General features: G+C 34.9%; 1 protein-coding gene across 1 annotated transcript in view; it reads right to left on the reverse strand.

Moving 5' to 3' along the window:
- The window catches only part of CDH9 (cadherin 9, type 2 (T1-cadherin)), a 49,656-nt gene extending 37,465 nt beyond the window's left edge, over positions 1–12,191 (reverse strand). Inside the window, exons 1-2 of the mRNA XM_010075267.1 lie at positions 12,140–12,191; positions 6,465–6,785 (exon numbers count right to left, since the gene is read on the reverse strand). Coding sequence (XP_010073569.1) covers positions 6,465–6,785; positions 12,140–12,191 — 373 coding nt within the window. The remainder of the gene's footprint in view (positions 1–6,464; positions 6,786–12,139) is intronic.
- Between the last annotated feature and the right edge of the window lie 5,900 nt (positions 12,192–18,091).

Genomic DNA, 18,091 nt, shown 5'->3' on the forward strand with positions numbered 1-18,091 from the left:
AGAAAAATTTAGGGGGGGAAAAATAATGATCTAAATAAGATTCCTTTGTCATTCCAGTGGTTTTCTTTTTAAACTGGAAATACAACATCTTAAAACACCCTCTCATACTCTTCTAAAAAGTTTGACCTCATGCCAAATGCAAAATATTTATAAAGCATTCTATATACTTTCCTAATAAAAATGTACCGCAAGCTTATTGTAAATAAAAATGCTCTTCATGTAGATAGCAGAATGCATGTCCAAAACTGACAAAAGAAAAAAATACCCCAAATTTATTGGAAAACTAAATCTCTATTTTTAACTGTTTAACAAAAAAAGATTTTTGCCTTTTTCACCTTGATTGTTTATTTTCAGATAGTATTATGAGGCATTGAACTCTTATTTTTTTTATTTTCAGCTTTATTTAGTTGAAAGGGATCTGTTTCATTATAAAGACTTGTATAAAAATAATAAAGAAGATTAAATTTAAAATAATAAAAATACTGCATTTAAAAAAGAGTACCCTATGCAGATTCTGACAGCTGTAGAGTTTTTCAAATTCTTTATTTGTAGTGGCAAATGGAAATAGAAATGTAGGAAGTATTCTAGCTACAGGATTTCTGCCATCATGCTTAGTTTGACTGAGAGGAATTCTAATACTATATTTCTACGGTAGAATGTAAAATACAAACTTGCAGATAGAATATTTATTTGAATTTTTTCTTTCTCTTAGTCAATTTAAAGTAGAGTGCATGTTAGCAATTATCATTCTGAAATTTCGCAAGTCAGAAAAGTAGTTTTCATAAGTTTGTAGCAAAGTCAAGACAGCCATTCATAGTTTTTTTTTATAAGCATCTGAAACCAGGGAGAATATGCAGATGAGAAAATATAATTATTTCCTGGTGAAATATGAAAGAGCTGACTCCATTTAGTCATTTGCATGCATTTGTAGATTAATGCTTACTGACATAAGCAAATTCAAAAATAGAAAATGTGATGGTTACTGTATTTGGTTCAGTTTCTTCTTTTTTTAATTTTTTTTTTTTTTTTTTTTTTTTTACCATAAGGCCTACTTGTTCTTTTAAGAGCTTCCTATACAAGCTAAGAAACTGTTCTTGAGAAATAAGTGTTTATGATCATGTGATGCTGAAAATGTGATGTAACTAAAACTAAATATCAGAATGCAGTCTTACTTAAATCTTGTAGTAGTTGTGATGCTTATAGATTCCCCAAAAATACTATACAAATAGTGAACAATGATACTGGAACTTATAACGCAATCATTGTGTAATCGATTTTGAAATATCTACTACTGCACTCACTGACAATAGCACTGAAACAAAAAGGGTCGTATTAATTCATGTTACCTTGTGTGTTTTACTGCAATTTCAACTCTTTTTCTCTTTCTCCTTGTGTGTATGTATTTTATATACATCTTTTATTTAGCGTAGCTGTTAAACACAAGACATGTTTAGGCATGCTGTAATCCTGTATGCCTGAGCTGAAAATGGCCATAACTATAGTTCATATATAATGTCCTATCAAGCTTCACTGAAAAACTTTTATTCTGACTGTATTTTCAGTCAAAGTAATTTCATGGAAAAATTATAAATTTAAAATTTAGCCATTTAAAATGGGGCTCTCTATACTTATACAAATCTTACCATGTAGAAATTCTGAACCAGGAGGTGCCTTTGGTTAGATCTAGAAAACGTAGAAAGATGAAGTTAAGTAAGAAGAAATGAGTGCTCAATTAAATTAGGCATTATCCCTTCTCTTAATGGGATAAATTCAAGGTTAAAAATGTATTGTGAAATACTCATCAACTGCATGCTAAAGATGTTTAATGAGAAAAAATGATAAGCCTTACTCATTAAAATTAGCAAGACAGGTACAGGAGGATTTAATAATATTGACCCAGGAGTCAAAAGGGATTGAACTCCACAGGACATCTCATTGCTGATTTCCCTTTTTAAAAATTACTTAATCACTTTGTTTATATTCTGAGAAAACTGATTTTCACAATGAGGTGCAGGGTTAGTGGTTAGTTTTGATTTAATTTTATTTTGGGGTTTTTTAGCAATTACCTTCAACTTGTAAAAATACTTGGATCATAGCTTCTATTCGTGTAAGACTTGAAGACTGAGTAGATTTTAAGTTTGACTAGGGCTGTACCTTTCCTTTTACGTGAAGAGGAAATGAAAAGATTGTTCTCAAGATGCATCATATGTATTTAGCTTTTCTGAAGTTTCTTCTTATGGTATTCCTAAATTATATCCATATCAGAAGAGGTTATGCTTCAAGTCCACCTGCTCTTTATTGTGACGAAGATCGTATCTTACAGCTTTGGCATTCCATCAACTTAAAAAGTTGAACGTCTTTTGTTCCTTTACTTTTTATATTATGTTTTGATTAACCTTCATGGGTCTGTCTAGCATCTTTTTCTCATTTTTTGGAACTATTTTTTTACTGAATCAATTTACCTAGTCTGACATAAATCTTGGGATTCTTCCAGTCAACTTTAGCACTCTTTGAAAACATAGCTACAGAAGTTATTATCCTCAGTTCTTCAGTAGACTAGCTGATTTTAATGAGAAATCCCATGTTATTGAGTTTTAGAATCTCTTAAACTAACTTTCTCATTTAATTTTTTAAGTTAATATCACTGTGAGCATTTAGCATGATCATTTCCATAAAAGCTATCTGAAATGACACTGCAGTCAACTCACTTCAGTGGTTTTGATTGCTTCCAGCACTAACTTTGCTACACAGCATTTTAGATATCCCCAAAATGCTGTTGGAGATATGACTAGATCCCATTTAGGCATAGCAAGGCTAATTTATGTATGGCTTGGTGGCTGCAGTGTAGATATTAGAACATAGGATTGACACAAACTAGTGCACAAATAAGCATTCATATTTCCCCCCAGGCTTGGTTAGGTTGTGCTGAAAATTCATGTCACACTTTCACTGTTCATACTATCAAACTAGTTAAACATGAGTGAGGTTTGCCTGTTGGTACTGAAAATCACACATTCTGTCAGAGGTGTTGACTTATCATTTTCCTTTGTGTGCTCAAGATCTATTTATTCCAAGAAACAGTCAGTAACGTAGTGAGATGTATGTAGTATGTCATTTGAATAACAGATACATATGCAGCTGTAAACTTTGCTAGTGATGATTCTTCAATTTCTCAATCTTAGTGACATTTTCCTGAGCTTTCACAAATATCTGCTGTCATATTTATTGAACTTGGCAAACATAATAAATATAATATTTATGAAAAAAAAATGTATTTTAAGACACAAAATTGGAAAGAAGTGAAGGATGGGAGGAAACTGAGATTTTCCCACAAATCTGTGACCTGCTTGTCATGATTATATGTATTTCTTAAAATAGTGTAATTGTTGTTCTTTCCCGTCCCAAAAGTTATTTGGTTAGGTGTGCAAGAATCTGTGTATTAATGGTTATAACAAGTTATATCCATCTTCTTAAGTATTTTTGCAGGTGATGCAGAACTACATTGACTTTTTAATTTCACGTAGTAAAGATAATCACCCTATCCCAGGGATTCTTGCTTTTATTTTATTATTGTTTTTCCTTCCATTTGTTATAGAGGAGCATATAGAATTGAGGGACACAACTTTTTATTCTGAAGTCTTATGGTTTTATGGAATTCACTTTTGTGATCTCAGTATTTTTAATTTCTTTTAATTTTCAGTATATTCTGTTCCCTTTTCTTTCAGATGCAGTTGCTTTCACAGCAACAATAACCCTAGTATGAGTTGCTCACTCAATAGTTCCTCAGTTTGTTCTTCCTTCATGATTTATTTTATGTGACCCTCCAACCTCAAATTCTTTTTTAAATCTACAGTCCAGAACCAACTAAAAGGCTTGGCCCTACTCCCTTAACAAATGTAGCTTTTGGATTTGTATTTGACACCTATCTAATCTGCGAACAGCAATATATATCAAAAGCACTTAAGAAGTGTTGAGGTGCAATGAACCTACTTGCTTAATGTCAATTAATTCTGCAAATTTGTGATGTTCTGCAATAAACACTGTTCAAGAAAAAATTATTTGGACTGCATATCTAGACAAAAGAAAAACTAGTAGTTGTTAATTAAATCATACCTATTGAAGGGAGAATAATTACAACTGCTTAAATGACGTTTTCATAATGCATTGGAGATTTTTTTTAACGGATATCCTAGCCACTGTGGAAAGTATGAACCAGGAGCTTCTTACACAGCCCTTTGCTACACTGGATCAGTTTTGAATTTAATTTTGGCACTCTTTTTTCTTCTTTTCCTTGCTTTTTTTTGTATGGGCTCCTAGTGCATGTTTGCTGGCTTACATTCATATAGCTTTGTCTAGGTATTTCAAGACTATGCTATCTTCATTTTGTATTTTATGTGTTCTCTTGTGGGTTTTATGGGAAAGTTTATGAGAGTACCACTTGCTCACCTGTAAGTTGTACTACACTTACAGCAAGAATCTCAGCTTTTCACTCCCAAGTAATTCTCTCCTGTTATGATGCCTGATTCCTTATTTGGATGAGGATAAAGGGACTCCAAGAAGGAATGTATTTATGTATTCCTTATTTACCTATATGTACATCCTGACTGTTGAATTAGCATACTTATGACTGACTTCAGAAATACAGAATCTATGCTTCTTGAATGGACTGGTCTGGACTTGGGTTCTTCTCTGCTCCTTTAGATAATGACAAAACTACTTTTAGTCATTCAAATTCAAACGCCAAAAATTGCCATTCCAGTGGATTTTTTATATCCCCAAGTGCAAATATCAACTGATCATAACAAAGAGTAACTCCGATCCCTTTTTGCCTTCATATTGCAAGCTAAAGGCCTTTTTTTTACTGTTTAAATCCTTTTCCTCTTAATTCTTTCTTCATAATAAAACTCACCTTTACTTGGGTCTTTTATGGATACTTTTGCAGCTTAAAGTACATAATGGTACTTATACTATCATCATCCTCATCAAATACAGATATAAAGTTTCACAGACAGTGCCAAAGCACTGGACCTTTTTGTATTCTCTTTTAATTCATGTTTCTCCATTGACTCTAATGAAGTTGGAGTAAGTGATAAGGTTAAACATGGACATCACCTATCTATTCCTATAGAGTTCCTTCTTTACAAATATATTTCAAATTAAATTTGACAGGTGCAATGCCAACATTTTCCTTCACTCTTTGTCAGCAAAGTAAATTCTGAATGGAAGGGATTTCTCTATTTTCCATGTATCTTTAAGAGAACCATTCCTGGACTCTTCGCGTTATACATAGCAGCGTAGTTAGTCCCTTCTCATTATTGTAAAAGAGAGTTATAAAATAGAGTCCTGTTCTGTTATACTTCTGGTACTCCTCTCAGAGATAATTATTAGCTTCTGTAAATTATTTAGCAAAGATACATATTGGTCACAAATGTTGTTTGGTATACGATTGTCTCTCTTAGCAATGCTATCATCTAGCACTGATTTTGCAGACCACTACAGTAATTCATGACAAGTAAATAACTCTTGAGAATTTATCTGTTGGTTTCCCATAGTCTATGTATTTTATGCTTACTCATCTTATCAGAGAGACTGTCTCTACTGTAAAAGAGTAGAACACTTAGGTAAACACAATAACTTCTGATGAATGTGTGCTGGTGAATATTATCTATCACTTTGTATTGTTTGAACAAAACTCTGAGAATTATTTTCCTTTGATGCTATATTTCTCATGCGTCTTCTATTGTCACTCCACATTTTTACTCTTCCGTGCAGCAATTGTGAATAGCTATAAGATTTTATCCATGAAGAAAAATATTTTTTAAACAAAAAGAACTATATCTTTGGGGAAGGTGTTCATATGTTTGTTATCTTAAAAAAACACAAACAGACAAGTCCATATTCAAAAACCCACCAACAACAACTGCTATTATTGATGCCTAAAAGAAAAAATAATTTAAAAACCAACCAACCAAACAAGCACACAAACCAAATTTTTAGGTATTTGTAGGAACACATTTGTAATCATTTTAATACATTAATTGATTTACATACTTACGTGCTTAAAGTTGTTTGTGTCCTAAGGTACAGAGAGGTTTGGTAAATTAGACTTTACAAATACAAAGAGGATATATTTTATACAAGGGATATTCTCAGCTGTGGCAAAACTATGTAGTAACTGGTAAGACAACTATATATGCTACATTCCTGGATGGTTCCAGGGGGCTTAAAAGAATAAGGAACAGCTTATAGTGTGAAAAAAAAAAAAAAAAGATTAAAAAGTGGATTAAGCGAAACAAATAAATAAAAGCAGAAACCAATCTTTTATGATACATTACTGGCAACAAAAATTGTTCCATAGATATTCACAGAAGCTATTAGTAAATGCCTCAAATAATAAATTATTTTTAAATTCCAAACCAACTCAAAACAGTTTGCATTTAACATAGTGATAAATTTTTACCTACCAACTCCAGACATCTCCGGAATACTAGCCGTGTACATATCCTTGGTGAATTTTGGTTCATTGTCATTGATGTCGTGGATTTTAATAATAAATTCAGACTCTGGCTCCACTTGTCTTCCAGTTTTTCTGTCTATAGCCTTGGCACGTAGCACATACAGGGACTTTTCTTCTCTGTCCAATTTCTTTGCAGCATGAATATCTCCTGTATTTTCATCTATAATGAACAGACTGCCAGCCCCCTCTCCTGTTAATATGTATTTTAAATTTCCATCTCCTTCATCTTGGTCAGTGTGTAGCTTCAGGGAGGTAGAAAAGAAGAATTCTATAAATATATGTATTGTTATTACAGACCGAATCATTCAGCATATATGAATATGTCTGTACAATCTTGACTGTGACTGGGGCCAGCAGTGGTTATCTTTTTGAAAATTGCAAATTTGAGCCTAAGTCATACACAAAAAATATCTCTAAATAAACTCGTAAGGACACAGGGGGATGTAGAAGGTACTGAAGTAGTATTTAAAATGACCAACTTAAACAAAAAAATTGTATTTCTTTGAACAATCTGTCCAGAAACTAACAGAAGTCTCTTTGTTGAAGATGACGGGGGGTATAAAACCCTCATCGTTTCTATTTGCAAATAACACTTGTCTTCCCAGTTAACGATTGCTGACAAGGCAACCAGTTACCTTGTAAAAACATAGATGTGGGTTTTAAGGATTACGACTTCTGAACTTCCCTAAATCAGCTATAAATGTTCTGATTTAAGTGACTTATGTTTCTATTTTTTTTTTCTCCTTTATGAACATCTTACCTCATTTAATTACTTCCTTCCTTCTAGTCCTCTTCACGCAGGAGAAATAATTTTCAAGGACACTAGGAGGTAAATTTTCAAAGCATCGAGTGGGATTTAACAGTCCTTTTCCTACTACACCTTTTCATAAAAGTTCAAAACCATATCCCTGTGAACTTACAGGCACTGATTATTTTGCTGTATAGGACCATTATGAAAAAGTGCCTAAAACCAAAGCCAAAGCAAGCCATTGAAGCTGACCCAGGCAGTAGAAATTATCACATAATACTCTTTTTTCAGAAGTCTATTCCTCTAATTTCATTTACAGGGACCTGTATTTCCTTTTTATGAGCATCTGTAGTGTATTTTTCTCAGATACATGCTTTTAGTCACATCTGGACACAGATCGATGACCTGAGTGTTCTTCAAATGTGGACAGAAATAATCTTATCCCAGCATTTTTTTAAAATTATTTTTCTGAGTAGAAAACTGTAGTATATCATCCACCTGAGAAAAGTTTTCAGTATCAGTAAAGGTATTACTCTAGATAGTTACTATAGCCAGATAATTTAAGCCGCTTCTTTCCTTGTTTCCTTGTTTCTCTCTTCCTGCCAGTGTTTATCTCCATGTTCCGTAGCTGAGCAATTGCATCTTTTTATTACTCCACCTGTATGAAGGGTGATTGTGTCGGATTTTGTAAAATTTCTTCACTTTGATTTTTCCTCTAGTTTAACACTGTAGCCTAACGTCATCAAATGTGATCTCCTTATTGTTATGGTCTTCTAGAGGTAACACAGGATGAGATGACTATCCAAATAGTTTTAGCATTTAATATAATCAGTGTATATCTGTAATAAATATCAGTGAAAATTCTTAAGGATTGCATACAATGAGTTGAAAGGATTATATACAACATGCATACAGCACTCAGAAAAAAGTCCCTGCCAACTTACCAGCTCTACAGGTAATACAGAGAAAATAAACTTAAAAGTTGTATGGGAATCTTGACACAGAATGTGGAGCACTATGTAATCAATATACAAAGTTAATTAAAAATATTTTATTCTTAATTTCTTATTTTAACTGTTATTTTCGGGGGAAAAAAGAGTAGACTTTTTTGTATGCAAAGTAGAAAATACAGCATATTTCTTTCAGTCAGATGATTTTGTCTTGTGCCACACAGGACAATTTCCTGTCCCTAAGAAACAGTGCACATTTACTCTTGTTGAGATATTGCTCACCTTGTGGCATAAATATAGCTTTCTCCTTTTTCTCAAGGTGAAACCTTTTTTAAAATATGCCAGACAAGAATCAGATCTCAGGACTGATGACTAGCACCTGAACCTATTTTTTTTTCGTTAAGACAGGACAGCTTCTTTTTGAATATTTAAAATATCCAAATGCCTGTTACGATGCCTTGTGTTGTTACGTGCCTCCTTAAACATTCTTAGCCAGCCAGCCAGGGGAGCAGCCAGAGCAAGAGCCTTGTCTGGGAGCCCGATGAGGATTAATCCCAACGGTCAGGAGAATAGAAATCACTTAACGTAAGGCATTAGGGAGGCTGGAGCCTCCGTAAAGCTAACATTCTTTCTCAGCACTGCATATAGGGAAGTACTTCTTGATTCCCACTCAATAAGTCATCACCGACTAATCAGTAGTTAGTTAAACTGTTTATAGTATTAGCATTAGTCATGTAAGTGCATTAAAGTTCTCAAAAGTTGAGTAGCTGCACATTCTGTCCTGTATTTGCAAAGTTACTTTTTGAATTTTTTTAATAATTTCTGTCGGTATCCCTGGGACTTTTGGTTTTTTCTTGCACACGTATATACTCCAACACACATTGTTATTGATAGAAATTTATTTCACTTGCTTATTGTTTTATGAATTAAACTGGACTTTGTCTCACAAATATTATCTCCACAGCAGCCTACCTGGCAGACTGCAAAGAAAGAAACTTAACTTCCAGAAGCCCTGGTCTTTAATTGACATGACTGCTGTGCATGGGAAGAATGGAATACAACCAGAGACATTAGAAGTTTTACACTTTAAAAGCAAGCAGCCATTCCTGAAACAAAATTTCACACAGTTCTGAACTGGAAAATCAAAGAAAGAAGGGGTCAAGGGGTAGAATAAGTTTTTTATATTGTTCATCTTGATTTAGAACAGAAAACAAATTTTTTAGTTTAAATATAAATATGTTGTATATGGGGAATTTTATCAGAAATAATAAGTACATACTATGCATTTTATAGGTAATTATATCTGGAATGTTATTTTACCATAATTTTATTTGAAACTGTGGTAATAATAATACAATTCATGTTTGAAAATCTGCTAAATGCTTTTCTCAGGCAGCTCTGCTACCTAAAAATTATTTCAGAGACTATAAACTCACCTAAAACTAGCACTATACTTACTAAGATTGCAAATTTTGCTATTTGAATTTTTTTATTCCTGCAAACTCTCTATAGACTTGGAGAGCTGGTCATCTGCTGAAAAGAGGTCCTATATACTAAAAGAAGACAGATGTAGATGAGTAGCAGAGATCCAGATTGTGAATGTAAATAGTGTTAGCATGCCAATCTCATTTTGATTGCTGATATGAGCAAGTCTGCTGGTAATCCAGGGTCAATAACCTCTTTAAACAGGTCAATGATGAGTGAGTACTGGGACCAGTGATCTTTTCTGCAGTAACAAGTAGTTCTGGAAAAAAAAAATCACATCTGTCCGTTGCCATTCCCTTACCCTGCTCCTCAACTATGTTCTCTGAGATCCTCAGATAAGAAGTTAATTTATTTTATCCGTCTGTTCAAACTATTGACAAAGATGTCAGGTAGTTCAAACTGTGATGGATCTTTTAAGCTTCCTACAAAATTGCCCACAGAAAATCACATGCAGAAATGTGCTGTGTTATAATACGCTTACAAAATATCATGTCCTTTATTCACTAAAACTAAAGAACAAGAACAGACAAATTTTCTAAATCCTGTTTCAAGTAATAATCAATAGTTTTGCATACAAAATAGTTTGTGTTTTTTTTTTTTTAATTAGTAAACTGTTTTTGTGTGTGAAGGGGGCTCAGGTGTTTAAACTGGAAAAATAGTATTAATACATTTGATCTGAAGTAATCTTTGACTGTTTTGGCTTCCCTCTACATTTTACAGACTCAGTAGGTCTGGGAAGGTCTACCATTTACTACCAGAAAGTCATTCCTGTTGAAATATTTTGTTTTGTTTTACTCTGCAGGATCCTTTTTCTTTGTCTGGAGTGGGGTATGTTAGCAAGGAAAAACTCTATATGGATGGAAAATGAACTTGTCAAATGTGTCATTTCTCATGTCATAAATTGTTCATTCTGAAATTTCTGTGAAGAGCTTGCAGGTCAGAGGAGAACCATTAAATACTTTGATAAAGGAAAACAAACAAACAAACAAACAAAACCCCAAACCAGATAAAATATTAGATCACTCAGTATATAGTCACCACACCGATAATGAATGCCATCCCCATTCCATTCAATATCCAGTAGCAAGTCATCTGAAACACTTTAGAATGAAGACATAACTTAGAAGGTGCATTGCTGTGTATCTTGATTTCTTAATATTCTTTTATACACATTTCTTTTTCTGTAGTCTTCTGTGTGGCTAGCTAAACACATTCTCAACACAACTTTTCTTGAGGATTATCAGAAACAAAGACGTTGGTTATGGGAGTGACAATTAGTAACAATGTATGTCTTATAAATATGGGCATATTTATAAATGCTCTCTCAATCTTTTTTCTTTATTTACATATGAAATGTGTGCATTTCAAATTAGCCTGTCTATACAGTTCTGTGAAACTGAATTTTTATATGATATGATAATTGAGATCTAGATGTTCTCAACAGAAGTCTTGACATAAGTTTACATGGGTCCCTGTTACTATAATTTCCAGTAAGTAAACGAGTAGGCAAACAACAGATTATCTCAGAGTTCTGTAGCATAATTCTATTTTCCCTTAATTAAGTACCTTGCTCCTTTGTCTTACACTTCACCCTCATGTAGCACATAGCACTCAATATGTATCAGCACATGGTAGTTATAACACATATCTGCTTGGTTTCAAGAAGTATTTTATGTGACTATTCATTATTAGTACGTCCAAGGCTAATCCGTAACTTCTTTCAAAACTGCTATTATTATAAACTAGATAAGATATCAGCATTCTTTGGAGGGAAAAGATATGTCATAAATTATCCAGTTCAGGAATTGGCATGGAGTGACAAAAGAAAACAAAGAAAAAAAGAAAAAAATGTTGCCATAGAAAAGAGTTTCTTAAAGGCCCATGTTTAAATGACTGTTTCTTATTAATTCAATTTTAATTTACTAGAGTTCCTGTAAACTGTGCAGCTGTTTTGCTTTTCAGGTCTTTGTAATAGAGAGTAACTCTTTCAAGTTAGGCAGACATATAATCAATGGAAGAGGGGAGAATCAACGGACACAGTTAACAAATTATATAGTGATAGGAAATAATTTTCCCCGTTTAGAAGCAAGAAATGGCTAGACTTCATTTAAATTTAATTTTATTTGCAATTTATTTCTGTACAACTATCGTTGCAGGTGAAAAGGGGAAAAAAGAGAAAGATGAGCTACTTATGACTAGCAAGATTGTTATGAATAAATACAGTTAAAACATTTATTTTGTTTCCTAAATTCAGAAAAGAGGTGTGATGCCTCTTGTGGAGAGGGATGAGGGGAAAGGAAAGATGAAGACACATAAAAGGGAGGGTATATCCATGTTTACATTGTGATAGGTACTGAACTAATGCTTACAAATTAAATGGTTTACAGTGTGCATCTGTATCATGATACAGAATAAGAACTATTACTACAGATTTCTTACCTCTGCTGCCTCCACCCACACAATTCTCTCCAGCAGAGGAATCCTGATCCATAGTCTTATGTTTGAGAACCTATTTGCCTGTAAATGCCTTCTAGAAAGTGTGAACAGTATTCTTTCCTTACTTTTTTAAGTGAATATATGTTGGGGAATTATTGTGGTGAAATGAACTCTTTTCAATCACTAGATTGATACGTCTGCATATTTTAGTGGGACATGAAGACCACGCTGATTTTCACACTATTGTGGTAAAACTGCTACCAGAACACAAGTGAACTTCTTCAAGGTTATGTCGAGGACAGAGGATTGCATGGAGCTGCAATCACAGATAGAATGCAGATGCACATGGGAGGAGCAAAGGGTGCAAAAACGGAGTTTTAAAGGCAGAAATCTTTTTTTCAAATGTGCCATAAATTTACCAGGCAGATAGGAAGGTGATTAATATCTGACCTGGAGAATTCATGGGCATGCCCAGTCCCAGACCCAAACACTTGAAACTCCAAACTCTCTAACATCCTAGTTACACTTTAGAGAGAGCAGAGGCTCCTGTCTTTCTCAGCTATTTTTGTTTGCTTTCCTCAAAACAGGACAGGGAGGACTGGGAAGAAGATGCAAAACTGAGACTTCTCTTGGCATGGGGAGACAGTTCTGGGTCCCAGAGGTTAGATGTAGCTATGATGTGTTACCTTTCTTCCTGTGTTCACCATAGACAACATTGCCTAGGACATTGTGCAATGCTGCGCTTGGGTGTTCATCCTCACTTGCTATTTGCTATTGTTTACAAGTAGAAGGAAGAATTTCCTTGAACAAAAGTCCTTCAAATTATATTAGAAAATTTTAATGTCCTTACAATATTTTTTAAACTAATCCTGTGTAATTATGAAGGTATTTTCATAATTTTTGTAAATTTGCAGTGATAATATGAAGGGCTTAATTCCTCTTTCATATTATAGTTGCATGAAATGAAAATGTCTACTCCACTGCAGTCTTCTCTGTTATTTCTTTCCACCTTCACCAGTAAAGTTAGATTGTATTTATATTACACAAAACATTGAAAATAATCATGGAAAATTTGTGTATGCCTACACATGCATTTTAGATGCTTGGAGCAATAGCCTATGGTATGTTCTTTGTTAATTTTGGTTGGAATAGGGTTTTGTTTCAATGTGTGTAGTTCAAAGGTCTTTCTTAAAGGAGGACATTAAGGTTTGCTTGCTGGATTTTTTTCTTGCAGTTGCTGGAGGCATAACAATAAAAACATGAAGTGTAAATGGTGTTGGTTATTTTGGTTTGAGGCTCTCACAAGTCATCAGGGAAAACTTGTAAGCTATAAAAGACAAAGATTTATTTCCCCCCCGTGAAAATGAAAGCTGAACCAAGAGTTACATTGGTATTGTCTTTTTATACCAAATATATTTCCATTTAAGGTTCTGTTAAGCCATAATGCAGCTGTCAGAACACATCTCTGTTCTTTTCATATTTCATGTACAACCTACTATTCACATGGAAAACATTGCCCCTTCCCCCCCCCCTCCAAATGCTGTGTATTCAGCCTTGTGTTGGTTTCCTGGTTAGCAGGAAAACATCACACGGCTGCTCGCTCACCCTTCTCCTCCTGGGGATAGGGGAGAGAATTAAAGGGGTAAAGCAAAAAGAGACTTGTGGGCTGAGATAAGAACAATTTGATAACTAAACTACAACAAAACTGAATATAATAAGTATAATAACAATTATAATAGTAACATATACACATATATAAATACACAAATGAGTGATACACAGTGAAACCACTCACTACCTGGTGACCAAGGCTCAGCCAGTTCCTGGCTAATGATCCTGGAGCAGGGAGAGTCACAAAACCACAATCCCTTAAAAGAGAAGAACCTGAGCATCCGAGAGACTGAGAACTGATGGAGAGAGCAAAACAATCCCTAGAGAAAGGCAACCCCGAGAGCAAGGAGACCCAGAGTGAGAAGTGACCCAGAGAAAGAGCAAGAGAACTTCCGGACAGAGCCTCATATATACTCTGAGCATGACATGAATGATATGGAATATACCATCGGCCAATTCATGTCTCGATCCTAAACCTAAGGTCAAATCCTAGGCTACTAATTGGGGCTGTGCTCCCTCACAGAGTCTCTGCACCTGCAGACACTGGAACACCAGAGAAGCTGAAAAGTCCTTGACTGTCCTGGCAGCAACTGTAAGCATCAGTGTGTTATCAGCCTTCTTCTCAGCACAAATCCAAAACACAGCCTCTCACTAGCTACTATGAGGAAAGTTAACTGTGTGAAACCGGGACATGCCTCTGTACATGTTCCTAGTATAGTTAAGGTGCTTTTTACATGCTAGTCACAACTTTGCCTTTGCTGCAAGTTCTTATCCTTGAGTTTATCTTTCATAACATTGCTGTCTTTATGGCTTAAGGCAAAAGACTCAAGCCATGTAAAACTTCAGATTGAAAAAGTTTTCCATAAAATCAACATTACGAAGCACTACATTAATAGTTTGACAGCTAGAAAAGGCTGAGTTTTGTCTGTAATATATCCAGACCTACTGACTTTGGAAAATGTACAGGGAAACCATAATAGAGTGTATATGGAATAAGCAATCAGCTTGGCATAGTGTCATTAACTGTCAGATTTAGTATGATTCTTTTCAATATGCTTGTGTCTTCTTAAATGGGAAAGCAATAAGCATAAATAGTAAGCAATGGGAAGGAACAGGGAAGCATAAGCTATTCGGGTGTATCCAAAGTAACCCTTTCAGAAATGAGAGGAGAAAAAGAAAGTTTCTGTAGTTTTAGGATTCCTCAAACATATTTTAATCATAGTTTCTAGCTAAAGCTCCTGCACTGAGGGAAGAAACACGCAAAATAAAGGAAAACACAAGCTCATGTGTATGCTACTTTTACAAAGCCATATGCCTGTTTACATCTAATTTCTATTCATATATGGTGATTGTACTATACTATTTTTTCTGAAGCTGTGGCACAGAAAAAGTCTTAGTTTTCCAAGTCTGCCCAGTATGTAATAAAGCACAAATTGATTTGACCCCAGGAAACTTGACGGTAATTATCACTCTAAGCTTACTCCAAGTAAAGAAGGTTATGCATATAGAGGTGGGAAAGAAGACAGTATTTGTGAAAGAGGATAGATGAGTATTACCTAAACCAAAATAAATTAATTCATATAAGAAATGCAAAAGTGTAGTTGAAATAAGAGCCTGTAGCATCCCAGCCAACCCTAGTATCTCACAGAAAACATGTTGAGTGCTAGTGATAGGTAGAATATTAATCAATGCACCCACTATATGATTTCAGACCTTTGAGAGATTTGCAGCAGCTAGAATACAGCACCAACAGCAGCTCAGTCAATATTCTCCCTTATTGGCATTTTAACTGGTTAAAAACTCTCAAGACATCTTAATAACTGCAGTAGTTCTTAATAACTGCTGCAGTTCTTCAGTGTAGATTGCAGCAGCCGTATCTGCATTGCTTTAATTTTCTATTTATGTATGTTTAATCAAGAGTTTTATCTATGCGCTAGCTATATGGCAATGTATTTACCTGACTTGAATTTGTGACATAAGCACAAACTTCTTAATTAAACAACCAAACTCTGTGTGTGATGGTAACCTAAGCGACTGTCTATTAAACAAGGCAAGTGACATTTACTTTTCTTATCTTCTGTTTTCCAGCATCTGGTTCTTGTGTTCAGCTGTCTATTGTTACAAATTCTCTAGAGAATGATATTGTGAAAAACACTTCTGACATCAGCTGCAGGTGCTGATTTTGACTTAGTAGGTAAGGGTAAATCTATTTTTCGTTCAGGAAGGCTTCAGCAGAATTCTTAGTAGTCTTTTGGTTCTGCTGCTACAAACACAGTATGGGCAAATTCATTCCCTCCACATACACCTCCCCATACCTAGGGGGAGTCTTGGAAACCAGAGCTGTTTTCTCCAGTGGCTCCTTCCCTGGCATACTTTCTATATCTCTTGTACCCTATATGCTAGATAGTAGTCAAATCTGGAAAAGTGGTTGCATTCTTTCTTCTGCAAAAAGAATTGGATTTCAGAGTACATAGAATTTCAATTGTTCTCCTCTCTATGTTCTCCAAATCAACAGCTCAGTTGCAGATTTTCAGCCTGATGTAAAGAACCAAACTGTTTTTTTATGGTTTGCCATACCTTGTCATTTGTCTGTTCTGTAACATGAGATACAGGTTTACATGAAGTGTACAGGTGACATGAAGTCATCAGTTATGTCCGCAGGTCAGAAATTATCACATCACAACATCAGACACTGTTATTTTAATAAATCTCTGAAACAGGTGGTAAATTCATCATTTTAAAGGTTTCACAATAATAAAGAATATTTTTCTCATGGATTTTTCTCTTACCAGAAACTTCTGAGTGAAATCTGCCTGTGTGCGTGATCTCTCTTGCTGCTTCAGAGGCACTCAAAAATGTGCTGTAATTTCAAAAGATGTGCACAGAGATAGGCAGGAATAAAAGCTCTGATCCTGGAAGCAACATGAGTTTGTCACATGGATGGATTATCCCTTACCCTCCACAGAACTAATTGATCTGGGCTCAGGTCTGGTCTAATAAGCGTATAAGAAATATCCTAATAGGGGAGACCAATGGTTTGTCTAGCCATGTACTTTAACCCAGTGGCAATAGGAGATATTGGTTTGAGAGAGCGTGCAAGTCTGGACACTGTAAATTTTTTCTTCTTTTTCTTCTCCCTGTGCCTCCCGGGCCCAGCATCTCCAACTGTCAGATTAGAATAGGGATCCTAGAGGGACCTTGGGAGGGTCTTTTTGTTTTGTTTGTTTGGGGTTTTTTTAATTAATTTGATATCCTTGAACTTATCTAGTTACCCATTGCCCTAACTTTAGACAAGTACTTCACTGACTGAAGTTAAACTGAACTGGCCGATGTTATACTGTTTCCAGTTGTGGGTCATCCTCAATGATCTGAAGAATATATCAAGAACAGGAGTATTTTACTACTTTTATTCAGAGTTTTATGTGTACACATATATATGTATACTTGTAGACAGATGTCTACAGATCAAGACTAAATGTTTTTTCAGAAAGTCATACAGCATAATGCAAGAGTAATAGAGTAAGATGTTGAGATGTAAGGCAATATGATCAAAGCGTCTTTTTTAGCCTAAAATATGTAAACAGGCTTCCAGGTTTGCAGCACCAAACAAACAAAACCAGACTGCAGGCCTGTTCCTCGAAGGAAGCAGATCCCAAAGTATGCCTTTTTCTTAAGCTGTTCAACAATATGTTTTTTCCAGAAATATTCAAAATATTTTATGTTATTTACTATCATAGAATCACAGAATCATAGAATGGTTTGGGTTGGAAGGTACTTTAGAGATCATCTAGTTCCAGCCCCCCTGCCATGGGCAGGGACACCTCCCACTAGACCAGCTTGCTCAAAGCCTCATTCAGTCCCTAACATCCCTTCCAGGGATGGGGCATCCAGAGCTTCCCTGGGCAACCTGTTCCAGTGTCTCACCACCCTCGCAGTAAGGAATTTCTTCCTAATATCTAGTCTAAATCTGCCCTTTTCCAGTTTAAATCCATTACCCCTTGTCCTGTCGCTACATGCCCTTGTAAAAAGTCCCCTATCCTTAAAACATATTTACATGAATGCATTTTGAACATAAAAAGTGATTATTTTGAGTTCCATGCTTTTTGATTCACAATTATCTCTTCCACTAAGCTTCAAATCACAATTTTAAAAGTTTTTTTTTTTCCTAAGATCCTACTTTGCAAACTGATAAGCTAAATTTTTTTTACCAGACAGTGTACACACCTCACAGAAATAAATCTGTTCATTCCTCAACACTCATTTTAGAATGTGGTTGGTAAATGGTGACTCTTTAAATACCTTAAATGTTTATCTAATACTAACCTTTCAAATGAACAGTAGTGG

The sequence above is a fragment of the Pterocles gutturalis genome, unplaced genomic scaffold (assembly GCF_000699245.1).
Source record: "Pterocles gutturalis isolate BGI_N339 unplaced genomic scaffold, ASM69924v1 scaffold11692, whole genome shotgun sequence".
In the NCBI taxonomy this organism is placed as follows: domain Eukaryota; kingdom Metazoa; phylum Chordata; class Aves; order Pterocliformes; family Pteroclidae; genus Pterocles; species Pterocles gutturalis.